The 23,263-nt window shown below is 39.1% G+C and overlaps 1 protein-coding gene and 1 pseudogene across 1 annotated transcript in view; one reads left to right on the top strand and one right to left on the bottom strand.

Annotated features, from left to right (window-relative positions):
* Positions 1–23,046, top strand: part of LOC126357968 (odorant receptor 43a-like) — a 40,051-nt gene extending 17,005 nt beyond the window's left edge. The window contains 4 exon segments of the mRNA XM_050007510.1: positions 12,552–12,651; positions 15,827–15,940; positions 20,555–20,710; positions 22,987–23,046. Of these exon segments, the coding sequence (XP_049863467.1) occupies positions 12,552–12,651; positions 15,827–15,940; positions 20,555–20,710; positions 22,987–23,046 (430 nt within the window).
* On the bottom strand, positions 2,172–2,288 carry LOC126290715 (5S ribosomal RNA; annotated as a pseudogene).
* Positions 23,047–23,263: the final 217 nt, after the last annotated feature.

Consider the following 23,263-nt stretch of genomic DNA (forward strand, 5'->3'; position numbering starts at 1 on the left):
GAAATAGCTCTGCTAGCGCCGGTGGACGACATCCCACGGATAAGCGCCTGGGAACTAAACCACAATTCCGGTATGTCCGTAGGTAGTATTTTGACAATACTGAATCGTCGTGAGTATGAATCATACAATGTGTCGCTGCATCAAGAACTTCATAGCGCCGATTTCCATACCTGGGTAGTTTTGTATGTGTGGGCACGTCAATAAATGCAGACTACCCGCTCGTTCTTTGACGAGGTACTGCTTCCGATGAATCTAAGCTCACAAACCGTGGTAGCGGTAACCGGCGTAACATGCGTTATTGGAATGTAGATAGTCCGCAAGGACCATCAGCGTCCTTGGTCGATTAACATATGCTGTGACATTATGAGAAACAAATTCGTTGGTCGTATTTCATCGCCGGTACGTTAAATGGACTCAAATATCGAACGTTTTTGGAGCAGGAACTACCAGTACTACTGCAGGATGCTGCATTGGACGTTCGACAACATACGTGGTTTCGGCATGACGGTTGCCTAGCGTATTACGGAGTTGAAGCACGGGAGATATTGGACCGTGTTTACAATGTCTGTGCGTCGGCTGAGATGGCCCTGTTAATTGGGTCGCTAGGTCGTCGAATTTGACATCGCTGTATTACATTCTGTGGGGATCTTTAATAGATAAGGTGTACCAGCAATTGCTAACAGGCTGTGAAGACGTAGTCGACCGCATCATAAACGCCGGTGCTGACATTCCCACAGATATACTTCTGTCCTGTGTACTGTCATTTGAAAAGCGGATCACTAAGTATGCTGAAGTTGAAGGTTCTTCGTTTGAACATTTACTCTAATTGGAAAAGTAGAGTAGCGTTCACCTCGAGCCACGGCCACTATGGCGTATCAAGTGTAGTCTCCTGATCGATACATTGGAGGAATACAAAGTTGCGAATGGGGTTTCCAATTGGAGGTATTGGCTTGTCCCAAAAAAAAATGGTTCAAATGGCTCTGAGCACTATGGGACTCAACTGCTGTGGTCATTAGTCCCCTAGAACTTAGAACTACTTAAACCTAACTAACCTAAGGACATCACAAACATCCATGCCCGAGGCAGGATTCGAACCTGCGACCGCAGCAGTCGCACGGTTCCGGACTGCGCGCCTAGAACCGCGAGACCACCGCGGCCGGCGGCTTGTCCCAAACTCGCAGCATGGACGTGGGGTCCCACACGAACCATTGGGTATTCAAGGGCCAGTGGGAATCTTGTCGTAAATTACGATCGTGTACTCAAATCTACGTCTTTTACAGCGTCATCTCTGCCGAGAAGAAGAAAATGCTTCAGGCAAAACTCATGTAGATTTTGCCTTCGAATCGCAAAGTACAATAAAAAACGGGGATTACAGCTGGAGATTTCAAAGTTGCCCCTCGCCACCCATGTGCAGGGTACGATTGTGGGTCGAGTGTAGGTGTCATTGGATGTCGCCCTCCGAGACAAACGTATTTGAATTATAACTTTATTTGAACCGATGTGCAGTTTTCGAGATATTTCAATGTCTTCTGTTAAAACGAACATCCTTTATATGGTGGGTGCTCGAGTGTCTGCCTCTTGGGTGTCCAAGTTGAGGCTAGCTGCCCAGATCGACCGGCACTATGTGTCGAATCGCCACCGGCATGTAATTTGGCGCACCATTCCACAGGGGTCATTTGACAGACATTCAGCTCCTTCTTTAAAAATTCTTTAATGTATGTCTACAACTGCTTCCCCTCCGTGAGCCAATGAAAGAATAATAGCGCTTTGTTCTTGCCTGGACACATTTGATAGTAATTTCGCCATACAATTTCGAACATGGCTGTTATTCATCAAGCGTATGTTTGTTTCAGTATACGATTAAACAGCCAACTGGTTGCATATAAACGTTAGGAACATTGACCTAGGTTTCGACACCTACTAGAGGTGTCTTCAACGGAATGTAAAACTAAACGAAACTAAACTCCGTCCGAACAGGCCACGAAGGCCCAACGGTACCGACCGGCCGTCGTATCCTACTCAGCCCACATTCGTCACGGGATGAGGATATGGAGAGGCATGTGGACAGCACAGAGCTATCTAGCCGGTATGTCAGTTTTCGTGACCGGAGCCGGTACGTCTCAGTCAAGTAGCTCCTCAGGTTGCCTCACAAGGGCTGAGTGCACCCCGCTTGCCAACAGCGCTAGGCAGACCGGATGGTCAGCCATCCAAATGCTAGCCCAGCCCGCAGCGCTTAACTTCGGTGATCTGACGGGAACCGGAGTTACCACTGTGGCAAGGCCGTTGGCCTCAACAGAATGAACAGTTGCTAAGTCCTATAAATCAGTACGTAGAAACAAAAACACATTAACCAAGATGACAATTTTCATGACGCAAAAAGGTTACCTACGTAAAATTACATTGCTAAGAAGCAATAATCAGAATTCAAAAGTAAAACAAAACGTTGTAGACTTTGCACCTGTACTCAGCTGGGAACATCAGACTGATCGGCCGAGTGGCTTACATTGTTGCCACGAATACCATAAGCCTCTCAGCCGCGGGCAGTAGCATAAGCCCATTTGAAGCACTTTACAAAAATAACTGAAAGAAAGAAGTTAATTTTAAAAACCTATATATAAAGAGAGCTTAATGTCTTTTTGAAATTACACGGTAGTCACGAAGATTAAGTGTAATAGAGCCCTCTGTTAGGCCTACAGAAATTACTGTTACGTAGAGGATATAATGTTTACACGCAGTTGTACAAACCAAAAAATATTTTAATGAACGTAACTTTAGCACCAGTTATCAATGAGAGTAGAAGAAAATAATTTTTCGAAACCAGAAGCAGAAGAAATGTAGTAAGAAACAGAGGAAACGAAATTCTGTGAGTAGGAAATTGAAACCATTGCAAAAAATTTGTTAGGTAGTTGTAAATGTTCACTTAGGATCAGACCACCGTTATTAGACATACGCTTGAAAATCTCTAGCTCTTCGAGTATATGAGCCTATTCCCTTTCCTTTCTCTGTGTCAAATGCAAATTTCGTCAACGCGTTTGCTTTGTGTCCGAAAATTAGCAAATGATTAGCGAAAGCAAAACTGTAAATTAGTGTCTCTTTTACCAAGAAGTGTTCTTTGTACCTGACACCAATAGACCTTTCAGTTTGACCTGTACAATAGACGGCACACATATCACAAGTGTTTTTATACACTCCTGAATTTTATATCAGATCAACTGTGGACTTAAGGTTGAGGATGAGATTCTTTTGTAAGTTATTGTTCATGATGAAGGGAACAATGAACCCGTATTTTTTTAAATCAGAAGACGACTAATTTTATACGAAATAGGGCCTAAAAATGGAATCGAGAAAACGTTTTTATACTCGTTACACTCAGGAACAGCACTGCTGCCTAAAGTGCTCACCTTAGCGTCAGCTTTAACTTTGAAGATCTTCTCAACTAACGTGGGATCATAGCCATGCTTAACTGCAATCATTTTTATAATGCTTATCTCTTCATTAAGCTTGTCAGGTGATAAATGTATAGAAACCGCACAATGAATGTCTGAACGGAAAAATGCTTTCTCATGGAAATGAGGATGCTCTGAACCAGCGGGCACAATTTGATCTTTATTAGTGGCTTCTCGAGAAGTACTGAAAGGTAATCTGTCGTCGTCAACAGCAATATTGAGGTCCATGCAATTAAGCTGACGGTCGGTATTTTCTAGTTCACAAGTTAAGCTTATTGTTCATGAATACTATTTAAAATTTCAATCAAATGCTGAATTCCTTCCAGGGAACCACTGTATATGATAGAAATGTCATCTGCGTACGGAGCGTAAGACAAAACACCACGATCAGCAGCTGAAAAATTATTCAAGAATTGCTCTTTCAGCGAATTAATGAAATTATCGGCCGAGATGCCCGCCATTGCCAGGCAGTCAGGCTGATGGCATAATAACTAAAAACAAAATAGTTGTATTTTACTACTACTCTTAGCAAACGAATTACGTCAGTTATTTGCTCATCAGAAATACCTTTTTTAAACGTATGTAAGCGTTTTTCGACGATGTCAATGGTTGTTTGAACAGGTGCGTTAAATATATGTTTCTAGAGTCTAATGAAAACAATTCAGTACCCCCGTCGGACTGCGGATCTCAGATTTTGCTGACTAGGTTTTGACTGTCGACGACAGAATAATAATTTCAAAAAACAAAGGATTACTTTATTTTATCCTGAAGAAACCTTGTTAACTTTAATATGCCCTCTTCATACTGTTCACAATTCGACGATGGTGACTTTCATGTACTTTAAACTAGGAACGGAATTTAGAGGTCTGTGGATTATATTAAAGCTGTTTTCTTTAAATGGTTTCAGAACATGCGTAGCGTTGTTAATGGCTAGCTTAATTTCTTTTTGTATCATGACGTTCGGATCCTCATCTAGCTCTGAAACATTACTCTCCTCAAAAAATTGTAATGTCTTAGACACATATTCGTTTTGAGCAATGACTACAGCAATTCCTTTGATCAGGCTTCGTTATAAAACATTGTTTTCTTTTAGGTTGACTTTAATATTTTTAATCAATTCCTTATCACAAACACATTGACAGGCGTTTTTAGCTGCAAGTTTCTCAAAAATAGTTCATAAATCATGATATTCTCTCGTTTGTCGAGAAGCGTCTACTTTAACGCTGTCGAGGACTATGTTAAGATCTAAAATCACATTTTCTACTACATTTTATCTGACAAGTTAGGAATTACATTGTGTATAAGTCCTTTTTTCCAAAAAGGCAGTTTTTCTGGTGTAACAGTTATTTCATTCTTATTCAGAATTCTGTTTAAAAATCAGTGCTCAGACATTTAAAGACTACTAATAACAGGCTTCTTTACAGGTAAAATGTTCTTAAGATTAGCTGGTTTCTTCTCATTACTTTTTACAATACGTTTCTTACAGTTATCATGTGCTTTTTATTTTTGAATGGGACAATTCCATGGTCCCCTTTCAGTGGGTCTTCGGTTTCCATTTGACTGACGCTTATAAAACTGTACTGTCTATCGAAATACACAGAGTATTGTTCTACAACAGTACAAACACATGAATCGCTAATGATCTAACATACAGTTATGTTACCTTTGGTGACGACAGGCTGTCACACAATGGAAACTACAGGTCACCCTGATGAAATAACTTGCTTAATAGCAGTTACGTTACCTTTGGTGACGACAGGCTGTCACACAATGGAAACTACAGGTCACGCTGATGAAAAAACTTACTTATTAGCAGTTTTAAATTATCAATTTTATAAAAATATCATAGACACGAAATAAGGATCTCCACAGTTTCAACTACCCAATTTTAACTGCTTTTTAATATAGTGACTCCATGGACTGGCGTAGCTGCTATGCTTTCATCTACACTCATTCGCCCACTTTTTCAAAATCAGCAAATCATCATAGTTACTTCAGAAGTTGACCTATGAAATATCTCGGTGCACAATAGTTTTTAACATCTGAATTCAATAGATATTCGGTACCGTGGGGCATTTTGTTGCACTGTCGCAACTACCTCCACTAAACTGCAACAAACCGCCCCATGCGTCCGCGGCTACAGATCATCATCAACCGAAGGTGTAGCAAATTGCCTCATATGTCACCAGTTAAAGATAAACATCAAAGAAACTGGCAACAAACTGCCCCTTATGTCTCCAATTACAAGTAAGCATCAATCGAAATTGTAGCAAATTGCCCCAAACAATGAACTTGTATATTCTGTTACACATAGGCATCTAACTAAACTGTATCAAACTGAACAGTACGTCTACATTTAGTGTTCGATTACAGATACCCAAACATTACAGTGTACAGAGACCCTAAGGCTTGGTACAGAAAAGAATTAATCATCTGCTTCTCTGCTTCTGATAAAATACTTATTATAATGCATAAATTTAAGCCGTCCTTTGTATCACACAGTATTTTATTAAGGAGTTTAAGCACATTATTTTTCAGTTGTTGAATAATACCACAATACAGGGTTGGTTGGATGGTTAGTTTGGGGGAATAACCAAACAGTTAGGTCACTAGTCCCACCAGATTAGGGAAGGGTGGGTAAGGAAGTTGTGCATGCCCTTTCAAAGAAACCATCCTGGCACTTACCTGAAGAAATTTAGGGAAATCAAGGAAACCCTAAATTAGGATGGCCAGACACAAGTTTGAACTCTCAACCTCCCAAATGCGAGTCCATTGTGCTAACCATTGCGCCACCTCGTTTGGTGCATGCAGGTTAATGGTAATCATTATGATCAGTGTAATGGGAGTCACAATGCCAGCTAACACCAACTGCCCTCAGTACCATCTGCGATGTTTTAGCAGTAATCATTGTGTTATTGGGATAGAGAAAATCACTATGTCAACTGAACCTAAATCCCCAAAAGCACTCACTATGCATTCCAGTTAATTATTGAGACATTGGCTGGGACAATGTCAGTCATTGTGTCATTTGACACCAATTTCAACAACAATATGCGATAGGGCTTAGGGTGATGGCAATAACGATTTCATTTCTTTGATAGTAGCCACCATATCTTTGTAGGATGGTGATAACCATGACCTGACAATGGAAATCACCTTGTCAACTGACCCTTATTAGCCACAGTAATATTCATATTTATATTATCGAAAATTTTCTGAGGTATCATGCAATCCACTTGAGAAAAACTGCTTTTGAATATGCTGTTTATCTGTAATTTGAGATGCACATCACAATTTGATACAATTTCATTATCTGAAACTTGAAATTTATCTGACTATGTATTATAAGTTCGTTTGATCCTTATCTGCAAATGGTGTTGAATTTGTTTCAGGCTTATCTGTAACAAGTTACATTAGCCTCATTAGCAGAAGATGAAAAAGTTTTGTTCTACAACATAACATTTTTACCATAGTCTGGATCTGTTTTAATGTTTGGCTCACTTTGAAAGACTGAATGAAAGTGTTTAGGTGAAATAATGACAACAATCGTTTTTCATCAGTATGGTTGTGTATTTAATTAAAACATTAAATTAATGTTCATTATGTTACTTCATCATAGGACATGTAATTTCTGTTATGTGACAGCGCAAGTCAGTCTTTCCCCTGTGTACCATAACCTATAAGTTAGATCAGTAGTTGCACTTGTGTTTGTACTTTTATAGAACAAAGTATTATGTACTTAAGTAAATTTTTGGTTCATATAAAACATGGTACAATGATAAAACAATTTTCTTTCAGAAGAGCACTTATCCTTTAAGACCAGCATCGTCATGAGTATTTAGTGAAGGCGAAGAACAAAGTTTTACCTATTTTTATAAATAATACAACTTTTGGTTGCTGTAAAGATAGTAGTCCAATGATTAAAATTCTCTCATTGCAAAGTTCAGCTTCACCTGTAAATAAGATCAGGGGTGTCAAAATATATGCGTTATGTATTTTTTCAGTTATAAAACAAATCACCCTTCAACTGCAGGTGAAGCTCATATCTTCTTTTCGCCATTTCCCATGGTTCTTGATGTTATCATGTCAGATACAGTTTGCTGACGGTTTGTACTCTGGAAGTAGTTAATTTTCTGTCGAATCTTTCTCTACTGGTCTGGAACACTAGAAGTCGCTATTTTTCTGTAGAGCCTTTTCTGTTGCTGTGAAACATCTTGAATCACATTTTACGTGTTTTCAAGTCTCACCTACACATAGCGCCTTACACATATCTCTTCACTTGCTAGCAATGTTGCTGTCATTTTCAGGAGCTTGTGAGATAATCTTACTTCAACAAAAAATGATCACTAAATGTCTCCTATGTTTATAATATTGAAGTAACTTATCAGATTTCCCACATTATGTATGTTGAATGACAAAAATCACTTATAAATTCCCTTTCTTGTTACATTTATTTCTTATAATTTTTAAAGAAGTATCGGAAAAAAATTGTCTGTGACTTTATATAGAGAAACTAGAAAGAGGAAATGCTGTTTGAGGATTAAGATATAGAGGTAGTGTCACTAGTGCTCTGTACAATTTTAGAAGAAATGTTTACATATTCTTGATAAATAATACAGACAATTCTAATTTGATGCGAACATCGAATTTTCGCTTGCAGTCAGATATCTGTGTGGAATATTGCCCGTAATTACCTTTTTATCATTGATGTAAGCAGGGTTTTTATGTCATATGGGATATATTTTGATGTGAAACTTGCATATTACAAAAATATGCACTTTAGTGATACAAGAAACTAATGGTTTCCTCATAATACACAAATTTTAGTACGGTTTGTTCAGGTAAATTGTCATAAAATGTGACTTCAGAGTATAAATGTACTACTATTCAGTAGTCGATTATGGACATTAGATGTAATTCGTTTAGACTGGCTTGGCACTATAGTTTCGATCAGGTGTTGCAGCCTTGAAAGTTAGTGTTTTTGTACACCAGTGGAACATAACAACAGGTCGGTTCAAGATCAAAACCAATAACAAAAGCCAATAAACCTAATTCACATTGTAGTTTATGTATTTTCGTCTCACCCCTACAATCGTTCTTGGTAAGTTCCTTTTGTTCCACCATTTATGGTCAACTAATACTGCAGTGCATGCTTAGCATGTTATTTTTGGACATGCGTATTTTTTGCTGTTACAAAAAGGCATTGTGGTACAGAATTTGAGGGGCCACTGTCATGTTTCAGGTGCCAGGTGTAGCTTAACCTGTACGTAGAACAGTAATAGCACTCGTCCAGTTATTTTATCTAACATATGTTGTCTAGAGTCGTAGAATAATATCACAAATAATTTACAAGTGAAAAAAATTTCATATGGCGCTCTCTTGAGCCTCGCATCGGTGTGGTAAAAATATTGAAATTTGTTCATTTTGCGGTGCATTTTAACCTGTAAGTTACATCAGAGGTTGTTGTTGTTGTGGTCTTCAGTTCTGAGACTGGTTTGATGCAGCTCTCCACATTAATCTATCCCGTGCAAACTCCTTCCTCTCCGAGTACCTACTGCAACCTGCATCTTTCTGAATCTGCTTAGTGTATTCATTTCTTGGTGTCCTTCTACGATTTTTACCCTCCACACTGCCCTCCAATGCTAAATTTGTAATCCCTTGATGCCTCAGAACATGTCCTACCAACCGATCCGTCCTTCTAGTCAAGTTGTCCCACAATCTTCTCCCTTCCCCAATCCTATTCAATACTTCCTCATTAGCTATGTGATCTACCCATCTAATCTTCAGCATTCTTCTGTAGCACCACATTTCGAAAGTTCTATTCTCTTCTTGTCCAAACTATTTATCGTCCATGTTTCACTTCGATACATGGCTACACTCCATACAAATACTTTCAGAAACGACTTCCTGACACTTAAACCTATACTCGGTGTTAAAAAATTTCTCTTCTTCAGAAACGCTTTCCTTGCCACTGCCAGTCTACATTTTATATCCTCTCTACTTCTACCGTCATCAGTTATTTTGCTCCCCAAATAGCAAACCTCCTTTACTACTTTAAGTGTCTCATTTCCTAATCTAATTCCCTCACAATCACCCGATTTAATTGGACTACATTCCATTATTTTCGTTTTGCTTTTGTTGATGTTCATCTTATATCCTGTTTTCAAGACACTATCCATTCCGTTGAACTCCTCTTCCAAGTTCTTTGCTGTCTCTGACAGAATTACAATTCATTCTTCTCCATGGATCTTAACACCTACTCCGAATATTTCTTTTCTTTCCTTCACTGCTTGATCAATATAGAGATTGGATAACATTGGGGAGAGGCTACAACCCTGTCTCACTCCCTTCCCAACCACTGCTTCCCTTTCATGCCCCTCGACTCTTATACCTGCCATTTGGTATCTGTACAAATTGTAAATAGCTTTTCGCTCCCTGTATTTTACCCCTGCCACCTTCAGAAGTTGAAAGAGAGTATTCCAGTCAACATTGTCAAAAGCTTTCTCTAAGTCTACAAATGCTAGAAAAGTAGGTTTGCCCTTCCTTAATCTAGCTTCTAAGATAAGTCGTAGGGTCAGTATTGCCTCACGTGTTCCAGTGTTTCTACGGAATCCAAACTGATCTTCCCCGAGGTCGGCTTCTACCAGTTTTTCCATTCGTCTGTAAAGAATTCGCGTTAGTATTTTGCAGCCGTCAGTTATTAAACTGATAGTTCGGTAATTTTCACATCTGTCAACACCTGCTTTCTTCGGGATTAGAATTATTATATTCTTCTTGAAGTCTGAGGGTATTTCGCCTCTCTCATACATCTTGCTCGCCAGATGGTAGAGTTTTGTCAGGACAGGCTCTCCCATGGCTGTCAGTAGTTCTAATGGAATGTTGTCTACTCCTGGAGCTTTGTTTCGACTCAGGTCTTTCAGTGCTCTGTCAAACTCTTGACGCATTTCACCTTCATCTACATCCTCTTCCATTTCCATAGTATTGTCCTCAAGTACATCGTCCTTGTATATACCCTCTATATACTCCTTCCATCTTTCTGCTTTCCCTTCTTTGTTTAGAACTGCTTGATATTCATACAAGTGGTTCTCTTTTCTCCAAAGGTCTCTTTAATTTTCCTGTAGGCAGTATCTATCTTACCTCTAGTGAGATAAGCCTCTACATCCTTACATTTGTCCTCTAGCTATCCCTGCTTAACCATTTTGCACATCCTTTCGATCTCATTTTTGAGACGTTTGTATTCCTTTTGGCCTGCTTCATTTACTGCATTTTTATATTTTCTCCTTTCATTAATTAAATTCAATATTTCTTCTGTTACCCAAGGATTTCTACTAGCCCTCGTCTTTTTACCTACTTGATTCTCTGCTGCCTTCACTACTTCATCCCTCAAAGCTACCCATTCTTCTTCTATTGTATTTCTTTCCCCCATTCCTGTCAATTGTTCCCTTATGCTCTCCCTGAAACTCTATACAACCTCTGGTTCAGTCAGTTTATCCAGGTCCCATCTCCTTAAATTCCCACCTTTTTCAGTTTCTTCAGTTTTAATCTACAGTTCATAAGCAACAGATTGTGGTCAGAGTCCACATCTGCCCCTGGAAATGTCTTACAATTTAAAACCTAGTTCCTAAATCTCTATCTTACCATTATATAATGTCTGAAACCTGTCAGTATGTCCAGGCTTCTTCCATGTATGCATCAGAGGTATCACATAATTATATTTCAACATATATCTTGTATTTGGAAATAATGTTAGTTACACAAGTGTTGGCAATATAATTACATATTTTTCGTTAGTCCGTGAAATAACATTGACTTAAACATTGTGCTAACGAAGCTTGATAAACAATACAGATGTTTTAAAGCTGAAAATACCGAATACTGAAAAGTAATACAGACATTGTACATGTAAAAAAACTGTTAGTTACACCAGTACTGTCAATATTTTTAATTGTTTGTAAAAGTCATACACTTCATTCTTATACTTTCGTGCTTGGTGTTAATTTACACAATTCAGGTTGACTGGATGCTGTGACTGGGAGATATAAACGCTCTCGCGCGCGCGCGCTCGTGTGTGTGTGTGTGTGTGTGTGTGTGTGTGTGTGTGTGTGTGTGTGTGTGTGTGGCCCCGTGGTCCCTCTGACTTGTTTGAGGGCGTGGATTTGGAGAGAACATTGACATGACGACGTGACGGAACGGGGCATGACTTGTGATGTCACAGATACACCTAAATATACGTGCACCGTATGTATATATGAACCACGAAGTGGACCAGATGGTACATTGCAACACTGCTGATAGTAATTAAAACACTTGAATCCATAGTGTGTTCAGTAAGTTGGTATGTGGCTCACAGCACATTACCCATAATCAGATAGCATCAATCGGTACGGCGCTTTAGTAGTATAAAGTCATCCATATTCTCCATAAAATCTGTATAATCAGTTATCTGCTACAACTATGTGTACTAAGATAAGTCCTGAAAAATTGTGAACGTTAATCTACACTTATGCGCAATTGAATTGTACCCTTTACGAATCGCATGTATGGAATGTAGTCAGGGCTCACATTAGCAGTTAACTTGAGTGGCAGATCACTAGTATTCGGTACGAGTAAGAACTTATGTCTAAAATGTCGTGATGACCCCGTCCTCTTAAGTGCAAAATGTAAAAACCGAATTTCGTTTACCTCGCCTGCACTGCTAAATGCTAAATATTTCAATAAATTTTACATAAGAAATATTTGTTGGTTATAACTGTGGGTTAAATTATAGATCCTTGCACTTTTTCACCTCCGACTGTAGCATTCACTTTGGCCTGAAATATGTCAAGGTTTTAATAAACATAACTTGTGAGCAGTGGTGAGCTGTTTGGAAGAAACTACAGTCAATAAAAAGCACACATGCTATTACAGCCATCACAGTTGTAGCCATTAGTAGTAGGACTTTCATTGTTTACAGCACACTGTCACATCACATATGTATAGAAACTAACATACCAAGCTCTTATTTTTATTTCATTGTATGTAAAATTCATGCATCCGACGGAAGCAGAAGTGTAACTGCTGTGTTTGTATTAATACAGAATGAAGCTATTTCATATATTGTTGCAGGTCTGTACTGCTCTTGCAGAACATAATGAGTGAGTCAATTTCCATCCTCCTTTTCGTCAATATGGTTGATCTGTGTGCCTGCATATTCGTCAGTGCTGTGGTGAGTAACTTTCATAGTCTTTGTTACTAGTACTAGTTATATATCTCTCATCAGTGACTGTTATTATAGATAAGCCATGCTTTTCCACTGCGTCTCCGTCAGGTGTTAACTGCTCGCTATTGTGTAACGAAAGGACACCAAATAACTACATGAATAAACATCTTTCAAGAATTCTGTTTTAGTTAAAAGGTATAATTCGTCGACTATAACATCAAGTAGTGTGCAAGCGGAGTATATAAAACGACTAGTGGATTTTTCATTCGATCTCACACATTTTGGCAAGGACTTAATAGTGAGGAAGCTTATAAAACCTTCGTTCGATCGATATTTGAGTATCGGTCGTCAGTGTAGGACCGTTACCACAGAGCTTTGGTAGAAGAAATACAGAATATCCCAAAAAACACCACTCGCTCTTACAGGTTCGTTTACGTAGCGCGGAAACGCCACGAAATGCTTGCCCAACACCACTGGCCGACACTACATGGAAGGCAATGTGCATTACGTTATAGTCTATTTTTAAAATTCTGTTAGCTTACTTTCCAAGAACAGTCAATCGGTAGATTGCTTACTCTCAAGTATATCTTTGCAAAAGACCCTAAAGGTAAAATTAGAGAGATTCTATCTCAAACTTAGCCGTACGTAGTTTCACGTCCCATTTACAGCCGGAACGGGAAGAAAAGGGAAGTGACAGTACACTTAGGTTTTGTACAGGCACTTGTCGTTGGGAGCCTAAATGTGCTGTTTTCATCAGTCGTGAAAACTGCGTAAGATTTATTTCCTACGATGCAAATCACAGTAGTGTAATATCGAGACATCCTGCTGAAGTAACCACGTTCGAAGAGACAAGTGTTACCCACCGGCTGGAGTTAATTAAGGGACGACGACCACTAGCGGATTTGCTTAAGCGTAACGTTGAGTAAGGGAATTAATGAGCAAATGCGCGATAGCCTAGAGTGAATCCTAGCAATACAATTCACATTCCTGATACCAGACAGGAACCAGCATAGGCAACTCTCGTGTAGTTGACTGTGAGGTAAGAGAGAACGCATCATACATGGAAACATCGATCATCGTTCTGTATTGAGCTTTTTACTGGCGCATGGTAGACTTAAATAATCATTGTGTAGTGATCGTAATGGATTTGTTTAACCTCCTTCATTCTAAACTCATGAGAGCTGGACGGGCTGTTGAGAGGTAAAGGGAAAAGCGAAGTATTCGCTTGTGAAATTTATCTAACAAGCACAAAACTATTTTTCAGTTGTTTTCTACATACGTGGTTGTCATTGAACCTTACTTTCGCTGAAATAAGTTGGTTTTAGACAGAACTCCTAGTTGCAAATATCTTTGGTTAGTAGTAGAGGTTATCTAAAACCTCTGCCGTCGGACTTCGCGCTGTTCATGCTGTTCATGCTGTCTTACGTCAGTGTAAGCACCTTATCAAAACGTTTATCGTTATTATTCTTTTTCATATGAAGCAATAGGTACTGAAATAACGGAACTTAATTTTATACTCTATTCAGTTACTCACGTGATGAATTTGCTCAGAGTGGTTCTTTGCGTAACATAATTAAATGTATTTTGTCAACTCACTTAAAAAGTAATTAAAACATTATTAATAATTTACTGATTCATAACATTATTATCAGAAACTTTCAAAAAAATTCGACATGTTTATGTACATCGCACCTTGTAAACATTTAGTGCAGAAAGTTACTCTCATATTTCCAAAATGTGGACCTAAACTCTATATTTCTGATAGCTGATTATCATTAGGTCCGTCAACAGAGATTACTGCCATCGGCTATATTTTGTAACTTAATATGGAATTTGCTTGTGTGAACGATGATTCGTTCATACAAAAGTTACGTTAGTATAGAATAGGAAATGATTTTCACCTTGTCAGAAAGAGAAAAGTAAAACATATCATCTTGTTGTTCCCATAGTATTGCGAGAGATATTACTTTGACATTAGTTTTCTGGTGTAAGACCATGTTCTACGTCGTATTTCACTGCCTAACGTTTTTCACATTAACTGCAAAAAGTGTTTTACATTATTTTACTATCAACATTGGCACTGTAAAACAATGTAATCTTGTCATTTCACTGCATCCCAATGAAATAAAATCTAAATCTTGAACAGTTTCTTACAGTGAACGACTCTGTTGTGTTGTTGTGATCTTCGTCTGAAGACTGGTTCTGCACAGTGCTCTATGCCACTCTATCCAATGAAAACCTCTAAATCGCCATATGACTGCTGCGTCCTACACCAATACACACATTCTTACTCTATTTGTCTCTTGGACTCTCACTACAATCCCCCCCCCTCCACCCAACATTTAACGCCAGTTGTGTTTCTTGATTTCTTGGTGTCTCAGAATGTGTCCTAACAACCGATCCCTTCCTTTAGAAAAGTTTATCACAAATTTCTTTCCTCCACAGTTCTATTCACCGATTCCTCATCAGTGACGGCATAAACCAGACTCATTGTAAGCATTCATATATACACCACATTTCAGAAGCCTCTATTCCGTTTTTTTGTGAACTGTTAATCGTTCACATTTCACTTACGTACAAGGAACACTTCAGAAAAATACTTTCAGAAAAGACTATCTAACACTCAAATTAAATTTATACTGGATGTTAAAAAATTTCTCTTCTTTAGATACGTTTTTCTTGCCATTCTTGCTATACGATTAATGTAATACAATCTAACAATGCAGCTACCTGTTAAAGAAATTCCTGTTAATTCTTGGGGCTTGGAGGTCTACAGTACCAGGTCGAAGTTTTCACTTTTGAAACCATTCTCAGAAATTTAATCAAGCATGTTTCATCACGCTTAATTACGCTTAACATTAAAATTTCCTTTTATCTACCAATCGGAGCGAACAAATTTCTCTTCAGTTTACTGACGCTCAGACTTTCTTGATAAATTTATCTTTTCTCCGTGCCCTTCGCCTCGAATTTCTTTAGCCTCACTTATGTGACAGCAGGTTTTGTTATTTGAAGACTTATAAGGAATTTTATACCCGCATACTATATTTGTGGAAGTCAGGACTGCTTCACTTGAATTGGAACAATTAATCATTTGCATCTAATACCAGCGCTTTTATTTTCTGTATTTTTTATGATGTGAAGTCGTTCCTGGGGAGATAAATGAATATCATGAACTTTGTAGCTGTTGCAGAGAGACGGGAACGTGACAAAGGCGCTGAAGACACTGTCGGTGATACCACCTCTCTTGTTCGAAACAGGCATCTACTGTATCTTCGGTCAGATATTAACTGATCAGGTAAGTGTACATTTAATTATCGGGTACTAAATCGAAGGAAGGTCCGCGATGGGTTGCGTTAACATACATGGCTATATTGGCTTAAACACATTACGTGAAATAGATGTTTTTGTTTGATAGCAGAAACAATAAAACAAGAATATGTGATGACTTACGAAACATGATACTTACTTAGAAACAAAGCAATTAATACTTAACAAAAGTGCTACTGATCAGTCTGCAAATGATTAAAAGCTGTCGGTCTTACTAATGATAACAACGCAGCACAGTGTGGTGCTTGGATCTTATAAAAGAGGAACAATTATCAAACACCTGCTAAACATTTTGTAGCACTTATGCCAACAGCAAATACGATTTGTGTAAGATGCATTAATGAGAGCTTTCGGTCGTGAAATAGATAATGCCACAGTTGATCAAGTTCTTAGGAATAGTAATGTTACAATTATAATTAGTTTTACTATAGTAGTAAGAGTTTTCTGTGATATGACAGAGAAGACCACCATAGCGGTTCATAAAATGCGTATGCGCTATAGATGGAAGTTTATTTTCCTCCGTCATCGTTCATGAAATGTATGATTCCAAAAGAAAAAAAATTAGGATCTTGGAAACATGTTAAATGCTTGTGCATTAGAATTAATTTTCCCTTTTGGTGCTAATTGGAAAGAAACGCATTGATTTGAACAGAGAAAAAATTATTAGAAAACTCTAAGTGACAACTTACTGCGGAACAAACTGCCTTCACTACGAAGTAGAAGCTTAGCATCAGTGGGTGGCAGAGGTGTAACACAGATCTACCTTCTCGTACTACATCCTCGAAGTCCATCAGCACATACTCGACCTGTTAACCTTACCTGCCTTTCTCTTTATTGCATTTGTGAATAAACTGCTCCACAAGAAGTGAAAACCGGTGCCGAGTTTTCAGAACACAGCAACACTCTAAGCAAGGTTGATAAAACAGCACACGAAGAGCAAACAAGTATGATAAAATCGTAGTATATTGTTGTGACCCAGTGACCTCTAAGTTGGTAGGTGTAAATTCATTACAGCAGTTACTCAAACTTCTAGTGCGGTAACAGGTATTCACATAGCTCACAGGACCGAAACTAGCTCTGATCAACGAGCCACAATCAACATGACACCACAAACGAAACAATTAGGTGCGTGTGAATTTACAATTGCAAACTTTCACAACACTGCTATACTGTGAGGTATGCGAAATATGTTTTGTGCCACGTGGGACTTAAAAAACCGCAACGAAAGGCCAGTTTTGAATCTATTGGCAACAAGTAATATGAAATTCTCCACGACACGAACCGATTTAAACCCTCTGTCGTGAACAAGATGGGCATCAGTGACAACAAGGTCACAATACTGAGATAGTAAACAACTAGGTAATCCATGTCGCCCCACTTAACTGGCGTGTGGTGGAGTGATGACATAGTACACCACGTAAGCTTCGCTCATTGTCTGTCATTCTGTAAGTCTGTGAAGAACGCCACAGTCAAAATATGCTTTACCGAAACCAACTGTCTAGGTGATTACTTGATTGGGTGTTGGTAGCTCGACAAAGGAAGAAACGAAACTTATTATGCCACTGAAGTGGTGCTGCTATTCGATGCACGTACGACCTGGTATAGCAGCCAGAACGATTTTTTTTAAACAGTGGCTCGTCATCGCTACTATTAACTTTCCTGGCTGCAGTGACGCCATACATTACACTTTAGGAATATCAATCCTTTCCATAATGTAATGCCGTAACTCAATTACACCAGAGGAGGCACTCTCAGAATTCCACGCGAAATAATTTCCCCTACCTACTAACTACGGCAATACATAATGTTATGATGGATTATTCTTCGTTTCTGTGCTGCACTGCCTTGGACTGTTCCACATGGTCGTAACTGGGAGGGTATCCTCCCGCACACACTACGTAATATCTATTATTATGCCCCTGCTGGTATTCTTACACGCTGCAGTCGGGAACTCTCGCCACGATGGCTCGCGTTTTTTCTCCACTCTTTCTCCCTAGGGCGCGACAACGGAATCTAATGGCTGATACCAGGTACCATCATTTCTAATCATTATGCACAGTCCAGAAACAGATATCTCGTGATCCCAAGCTCGGATCACGATGCAGTTTTCACCAATCTCACATTTAAAAAATTCCATATCCATCAATGTGGGTTTCCATCTACTTGTTTATATTATTCAACTCAGGGAAAAAGTGGGGGAGACAAACTAAAGGCTGCATTTTACTAGTATAACACTCAGAAAATGAAACAGTTCTACTAAAGAGACTGCCTACCCTACTCTTGACCGTCCTCTTTTTGAGTACTGTTGCGCAGCTATAAATACAAAAATAGATGCAGATGAATTTTTCTATAAATAACGACTATTTACCTGGTAGTTCTGTGAATAGTTTATTAAAGGCTGCGTAACCTTCTAGAAATTTTGCGAACAAAGATATTTTCTGTATAGATAGCCCACAAGTAAAGAAGAACTCAGTGGTCCTAATTAAAGTGCAGATACTAATGGAGGTCCAGTTCGGGCTGGAATTATCGTATGGCAGCGAAACTTGTTAAATATGATAATGTGTTAATGAGAAACCGATACGCTGGAAAAAATTACCAGGTGCAAAAATTATCGGGTGGAAATCTGGTGATGTACTCTGTTTGGCCGGCCGTTGTAGCCGAGCGGATCTAGACTCTTCACTCCGGAACCGTGCCACTGCTACGGTCGCAGGTTAAAATCCTGCTTCGGGCATGGATGTGTGTGATGTCCATAGGTTAGCTAGGTTTAAGTAGTTCTAAGTTCTAGGCGACTGATGACCTCTCATGTTAAGTCCCATAGTGCTCAGAGCCATTTGACCCCTTTGAATACTCTGTTTTTATGACGTTGCAACATCCACCCCGTCATTTGACAACCGTGACGCGAATGAGCAGCATGACGATCGAGACAAGATACCGTGTTTTTAGTAAAACCTTTTTATTTGAACGCTAGGAAATTCAGAGATGCATTAAGAGAGTATCGCCGACTGTAATGTCTGAGGAGAGATCCGATGTCTTTGAATGGTTTAAAGAAGACAATAAGGAAACACTGAAACACGAGTGAGCTGGGTATGGATCCTGCTAGAGGAAGGGGTCCTATCCCCGTGAGAGTTGTTGACGAGGTTGCTGTTGCAGCAACTGACCATGCAGCACGTGCCCCTGAGTAGTACTGGTGCTCATGCAGTGTCACGAGAATTGTCCATCCCAAAGCCAACAGTATGGCAAATTTTGCGATCTATTTTACACCCGTACCCGTACAAGATCTCGACGGTACAGCAGCTGAAACCTCGTGCACGTGCATTATTCTGTGGATTGACAAGGTACATTTTACACAATGGGGTGCAGCGAATACAAAGAAATGCCGAATACGGGGTACTGTCGAGCACTGTGTTGTGTGCGGAGAGTAACCGCACTCGCCGTTTGTGGCTGTGTGCTGTGGATTCAGAAGCACCTTCATTCTCGGTCGCTAAATCTTTGAAGAGAATACAGCCAATGGCCTGCCAGGTGTACAGTGAGATGAGCACATTAATGACACCTCCTTGTACAGCATGTGATTCCTGCTTCGGAGGAGCGCAGCTGTGTGGCCACCACTGTTTCCATGCGAGTTGTTTAATAACAAATTCATTATGAGGGTCGGGTTGTTTTGGGGAAGGAGACCAGACAGCGAGGTCATCGGTCTCATCGGATTAGTGAAGGACGGATAAGGCAGTCGGCCGTGCCCTTTGAAAGGAACCATCCCGGCATTTGCCTGGAGAGATTTAGGGAAATTACGGAAAACCTAAATCAGGATGGCCGGACATGGGATTGAACCTTCCGAATGAGAGTCCAGTGTCTAACCAGTGCGCCACCTCGCTCGGTCAAATCATTATGATTTCCTCACCTCTTTGACCTATTGTGCCCACTCCCCTTTCGTACTTCGTTATGTAAAAACATTTCTGTACTTCGTTCTTGCGTTCACAGAGCTAATTCCGCACCTAGTGGCTAAAATTGGGAGTAATTTCTTTTCAGTGTAAATCGGTTCCGCTATAGCGCATTAGGATAAATACAGCCTACATTGGACCTCCATGAGGGGCTGCACTAATTATAAGCACTCGGTGTTTCAAACAAATGTGTACAATTGTAGTGCAGAAGTAATTATGAGCTAATCAGATATTACGGCGATGTGTACTGCATGCAGTATGGAGTAACGGGTAGCGTCAGTGGATAGCGTGCTGCCGGTTGCTTGTTCAAACTCCACCACCAGCAATGGTTTCCTATTTAATATTTACCATTTCTGGTAAGTTCTTGTACTCGTAATTCTTGGTGTTTGTAATCTTTCTATATTTTAGAATACCTGATGTTCATAGACGTAGCAGCACTCTCCCTCTCCAAAAGTTGAGTTACTTTCTAGCAGTCCGTTGCTGCTGATAGTAAACGTGCCTTGTACTTCGTTAACGACCCTGCTTCCGGATTTGGACTTTATTGGGGTACGATATAGCAATATTAAAGGGAAGAAACTGTAAATGATAGCTAACAGTACGAATATTTCCAGACTTGCCTTTAAGACAGCTGTTGATTTGTGTTTCAGAGTGAAAAACTGTCCGACTCTGCCATCAGCTGTGGATGGGTCGACTGCAATGAGCGATTCAAGCGTGATTTCCTGGTTTTCCTCGTATCCACTAGGAGGCCTTTGGAAATCACGGTGGGCAAGATGAGCAAGTTATCTAAGCAAATGTTTGTGCAGGTCAGTTGACGAGGTGTTCACCAAATATAGCGTTGTAGCCTTCATTCAATGAGTTAGCCCCGAGTGTGACACAATGTAGCCTAGTACAGAGTGCACAGCAAGGAGATCAACAAGTATACACCATAAATTCCCAACACGTCCCCTGTCTAATAGTGAGAATTATTTTCTTCTGGTAATTTAGTTGGTATTCAGGGTCCGCGGCTATGGATATGTCTTACTGTCGTTATCTTAATGCCACTAAATACAGTGTGAAGTTTATGGAAGACTATATACACAATCTGACAAACTGAGAGTTGACCAACTAAAAAAATCCTATTTCTAACGTCACTACCAACATGATTTTCTAACAGCGTCAAACGCTTGACATGGCTTGAAAGTTCATGTTGGTATTTCATCTCAGGTTTTATAAGGAAACTACTGTCATGATCCATGAATCTCGCACGGACTATTTCGATCTATTTCTTACCAGAGAAAATATTTCCCGTTTGAGATCTAAATCTGTAAATTTTGCATGAAAAGGTACGCACTGTGGTATCTACTTGTTCTTCAGTTATAATGTGGGCCTCCTTTGCTACTAACCGTATTAATTTTTGCTGGGAGTCAGAGTAGAGGAGGCAAACCAACAACGTTTAGATCTATAGGACTGTCAATAGACTACATGAAGAATTTAACAGCGAACCACACACATTAAAACAGATAAATGTCACTGATTTATATTTTCAGTTACAAAAAATGTAGGAATTGTTTGCTCTAAGTTATATGAAAAACAACATTTCAGCTACTGTTGACATTTAAGTCGATGTGGAGGTAAAATTTTCAAAGTTCTCAGGCTGCTTCGTGTTCCTCTTCAGTTTCGTCTCACACGACCGAAGTTTCGACTCCTCTTCTGGTATCTTCTTCAGGATCTTCATGTGTTCTGATTAACTGCACACTGTCAAAGACCAGTGTAGCGATCAAGCTTATATGGATCTTCTTGAGTTCCTAGTTTGCTGAAAATTGTCGAAGACAATGTGCCACACTTATTTTTATAAATTAATGGGTCATTCATCTTTCATAGTGTCCAGCCTTTCGGGAACACCAAAGTAAGCCGAGGAAAATCTCAGCTAAGAGAACGAAACGTCGACTACTTAAGCAGAAATAGCGGAGGAAAATGATGTGCCTAACAACCTACAGGACTATTTTCAGTGCCAACTTGTAGGAAAGCTTGCAGACTTACATATAATGATTATGGAGCAGTTACTTTTTTTTAAACTCTCCAAGAAATCTTCGTTCTTCTCATACCCAAACTGTGCCGTAAAGTTCTAACTTGAGAGAGTTATCGTCTTCTACATCGTTGTAAAATCCTGCTCCCACGCCTACATGACAATTTCTTTGATGTACTGTTAGCACATGCATTGAAAACACTGTAGCACTAATGTTTTGGGCCACTTCTTCACTAAGCAATACAAATTTTTCTACAAAAACCTTTTTGATTATCTCTGACGTTGAATCAGTTATTTCTACTAGCGCAGTTTCTTCTAGTACGTTATTATCTGTGTATGGTGCGGTCACAACCTTTAGTAATAGTCTACATCTAATTATTATTGATGGGATAAATTCTCTTTCACAATAAAATTCACATTGTATCCTATCATCACACGTACTAGCTCTCAAAAATTATTTCTTATTCGTCTGAACGGGTACCTGTTTGTCAAGCTTCCTTCGCCTCACAACAAATGCAAAAACCAATTTTATTCCCTGAACTGGCATTACTACCATTTTTATGTTGTCTACACTTATTTTATTGTGGATGTGACAATTCTGTCACTTCGAACACTGTGTCAAGATGTGCCATCATCTCAATACGATGAACTTGGACCATGATATAGGGAACTTAGCAGTTGCTTTGGCCTCTTGGACGGCATCATCTACGTTCATATCAATCTTATCATTCACCATTCTACTGAGTCTGTAGACATGTTGGTCAGTGAGCTGCAGTAAACGTTCGATGATTTCGCTCACAACGTGGGATAGATTTATTCTGTACACTTTAAAAATCAACCTAGAAGATATTCGTCTCTTCTGTGAAATTATATCCGTAAAATTTACTCAAAGTTGTATTCATTGTGGAGATCCACAATTATTTATTTTCATAAACAAAGTACTTTATGTCAGAGTACTATTCGTACTTTTTCTAATTCTAGTTTTAATATAAAAACAAAATATACAATAATAGCTTTGAGTCTAATTGTAAGGTAAATATCTATAAGTGGCTTAAAACATTTTTGTGTCTGCAGGTGCTGAATGGATCATATGGACTGCTGAATTTGCTCTATCATTTTCAAAGCACTGAGTAACTTGTTAGTACACGTAATGTAAAAGAAAACACAGACCAGAGTTTATTTACTGCTATAATATTTTTTTCTGATTAGAAAATCGTTTCATTTTGATTACGTGCGCAATCCATGATAGATTTGTTGAACCAAATCTAGCACACACTTTAGAATAATAAAGTAACTTCAAGATAATAAAAGGCTTTTTGTTCACGAAAAAACTTCACCAAAACTCAGAAGA

Source organism: Schistocerca gregaria, chromosome 1 (assembly GCF_023897955.1).
Source record: "Schistocerca gregaria isolate iqSchGreg1 chromosome 1, iqSchGreg1.2, whole genome shotgun sequence".
Classification (NCBI taxonomy): domain Eukaryota; kingdom Metazoa; phylum Arthropoda; class Insecta; order Orthoptera; family Acrididae; genus Schistocerca; species Schistocerca gregaria.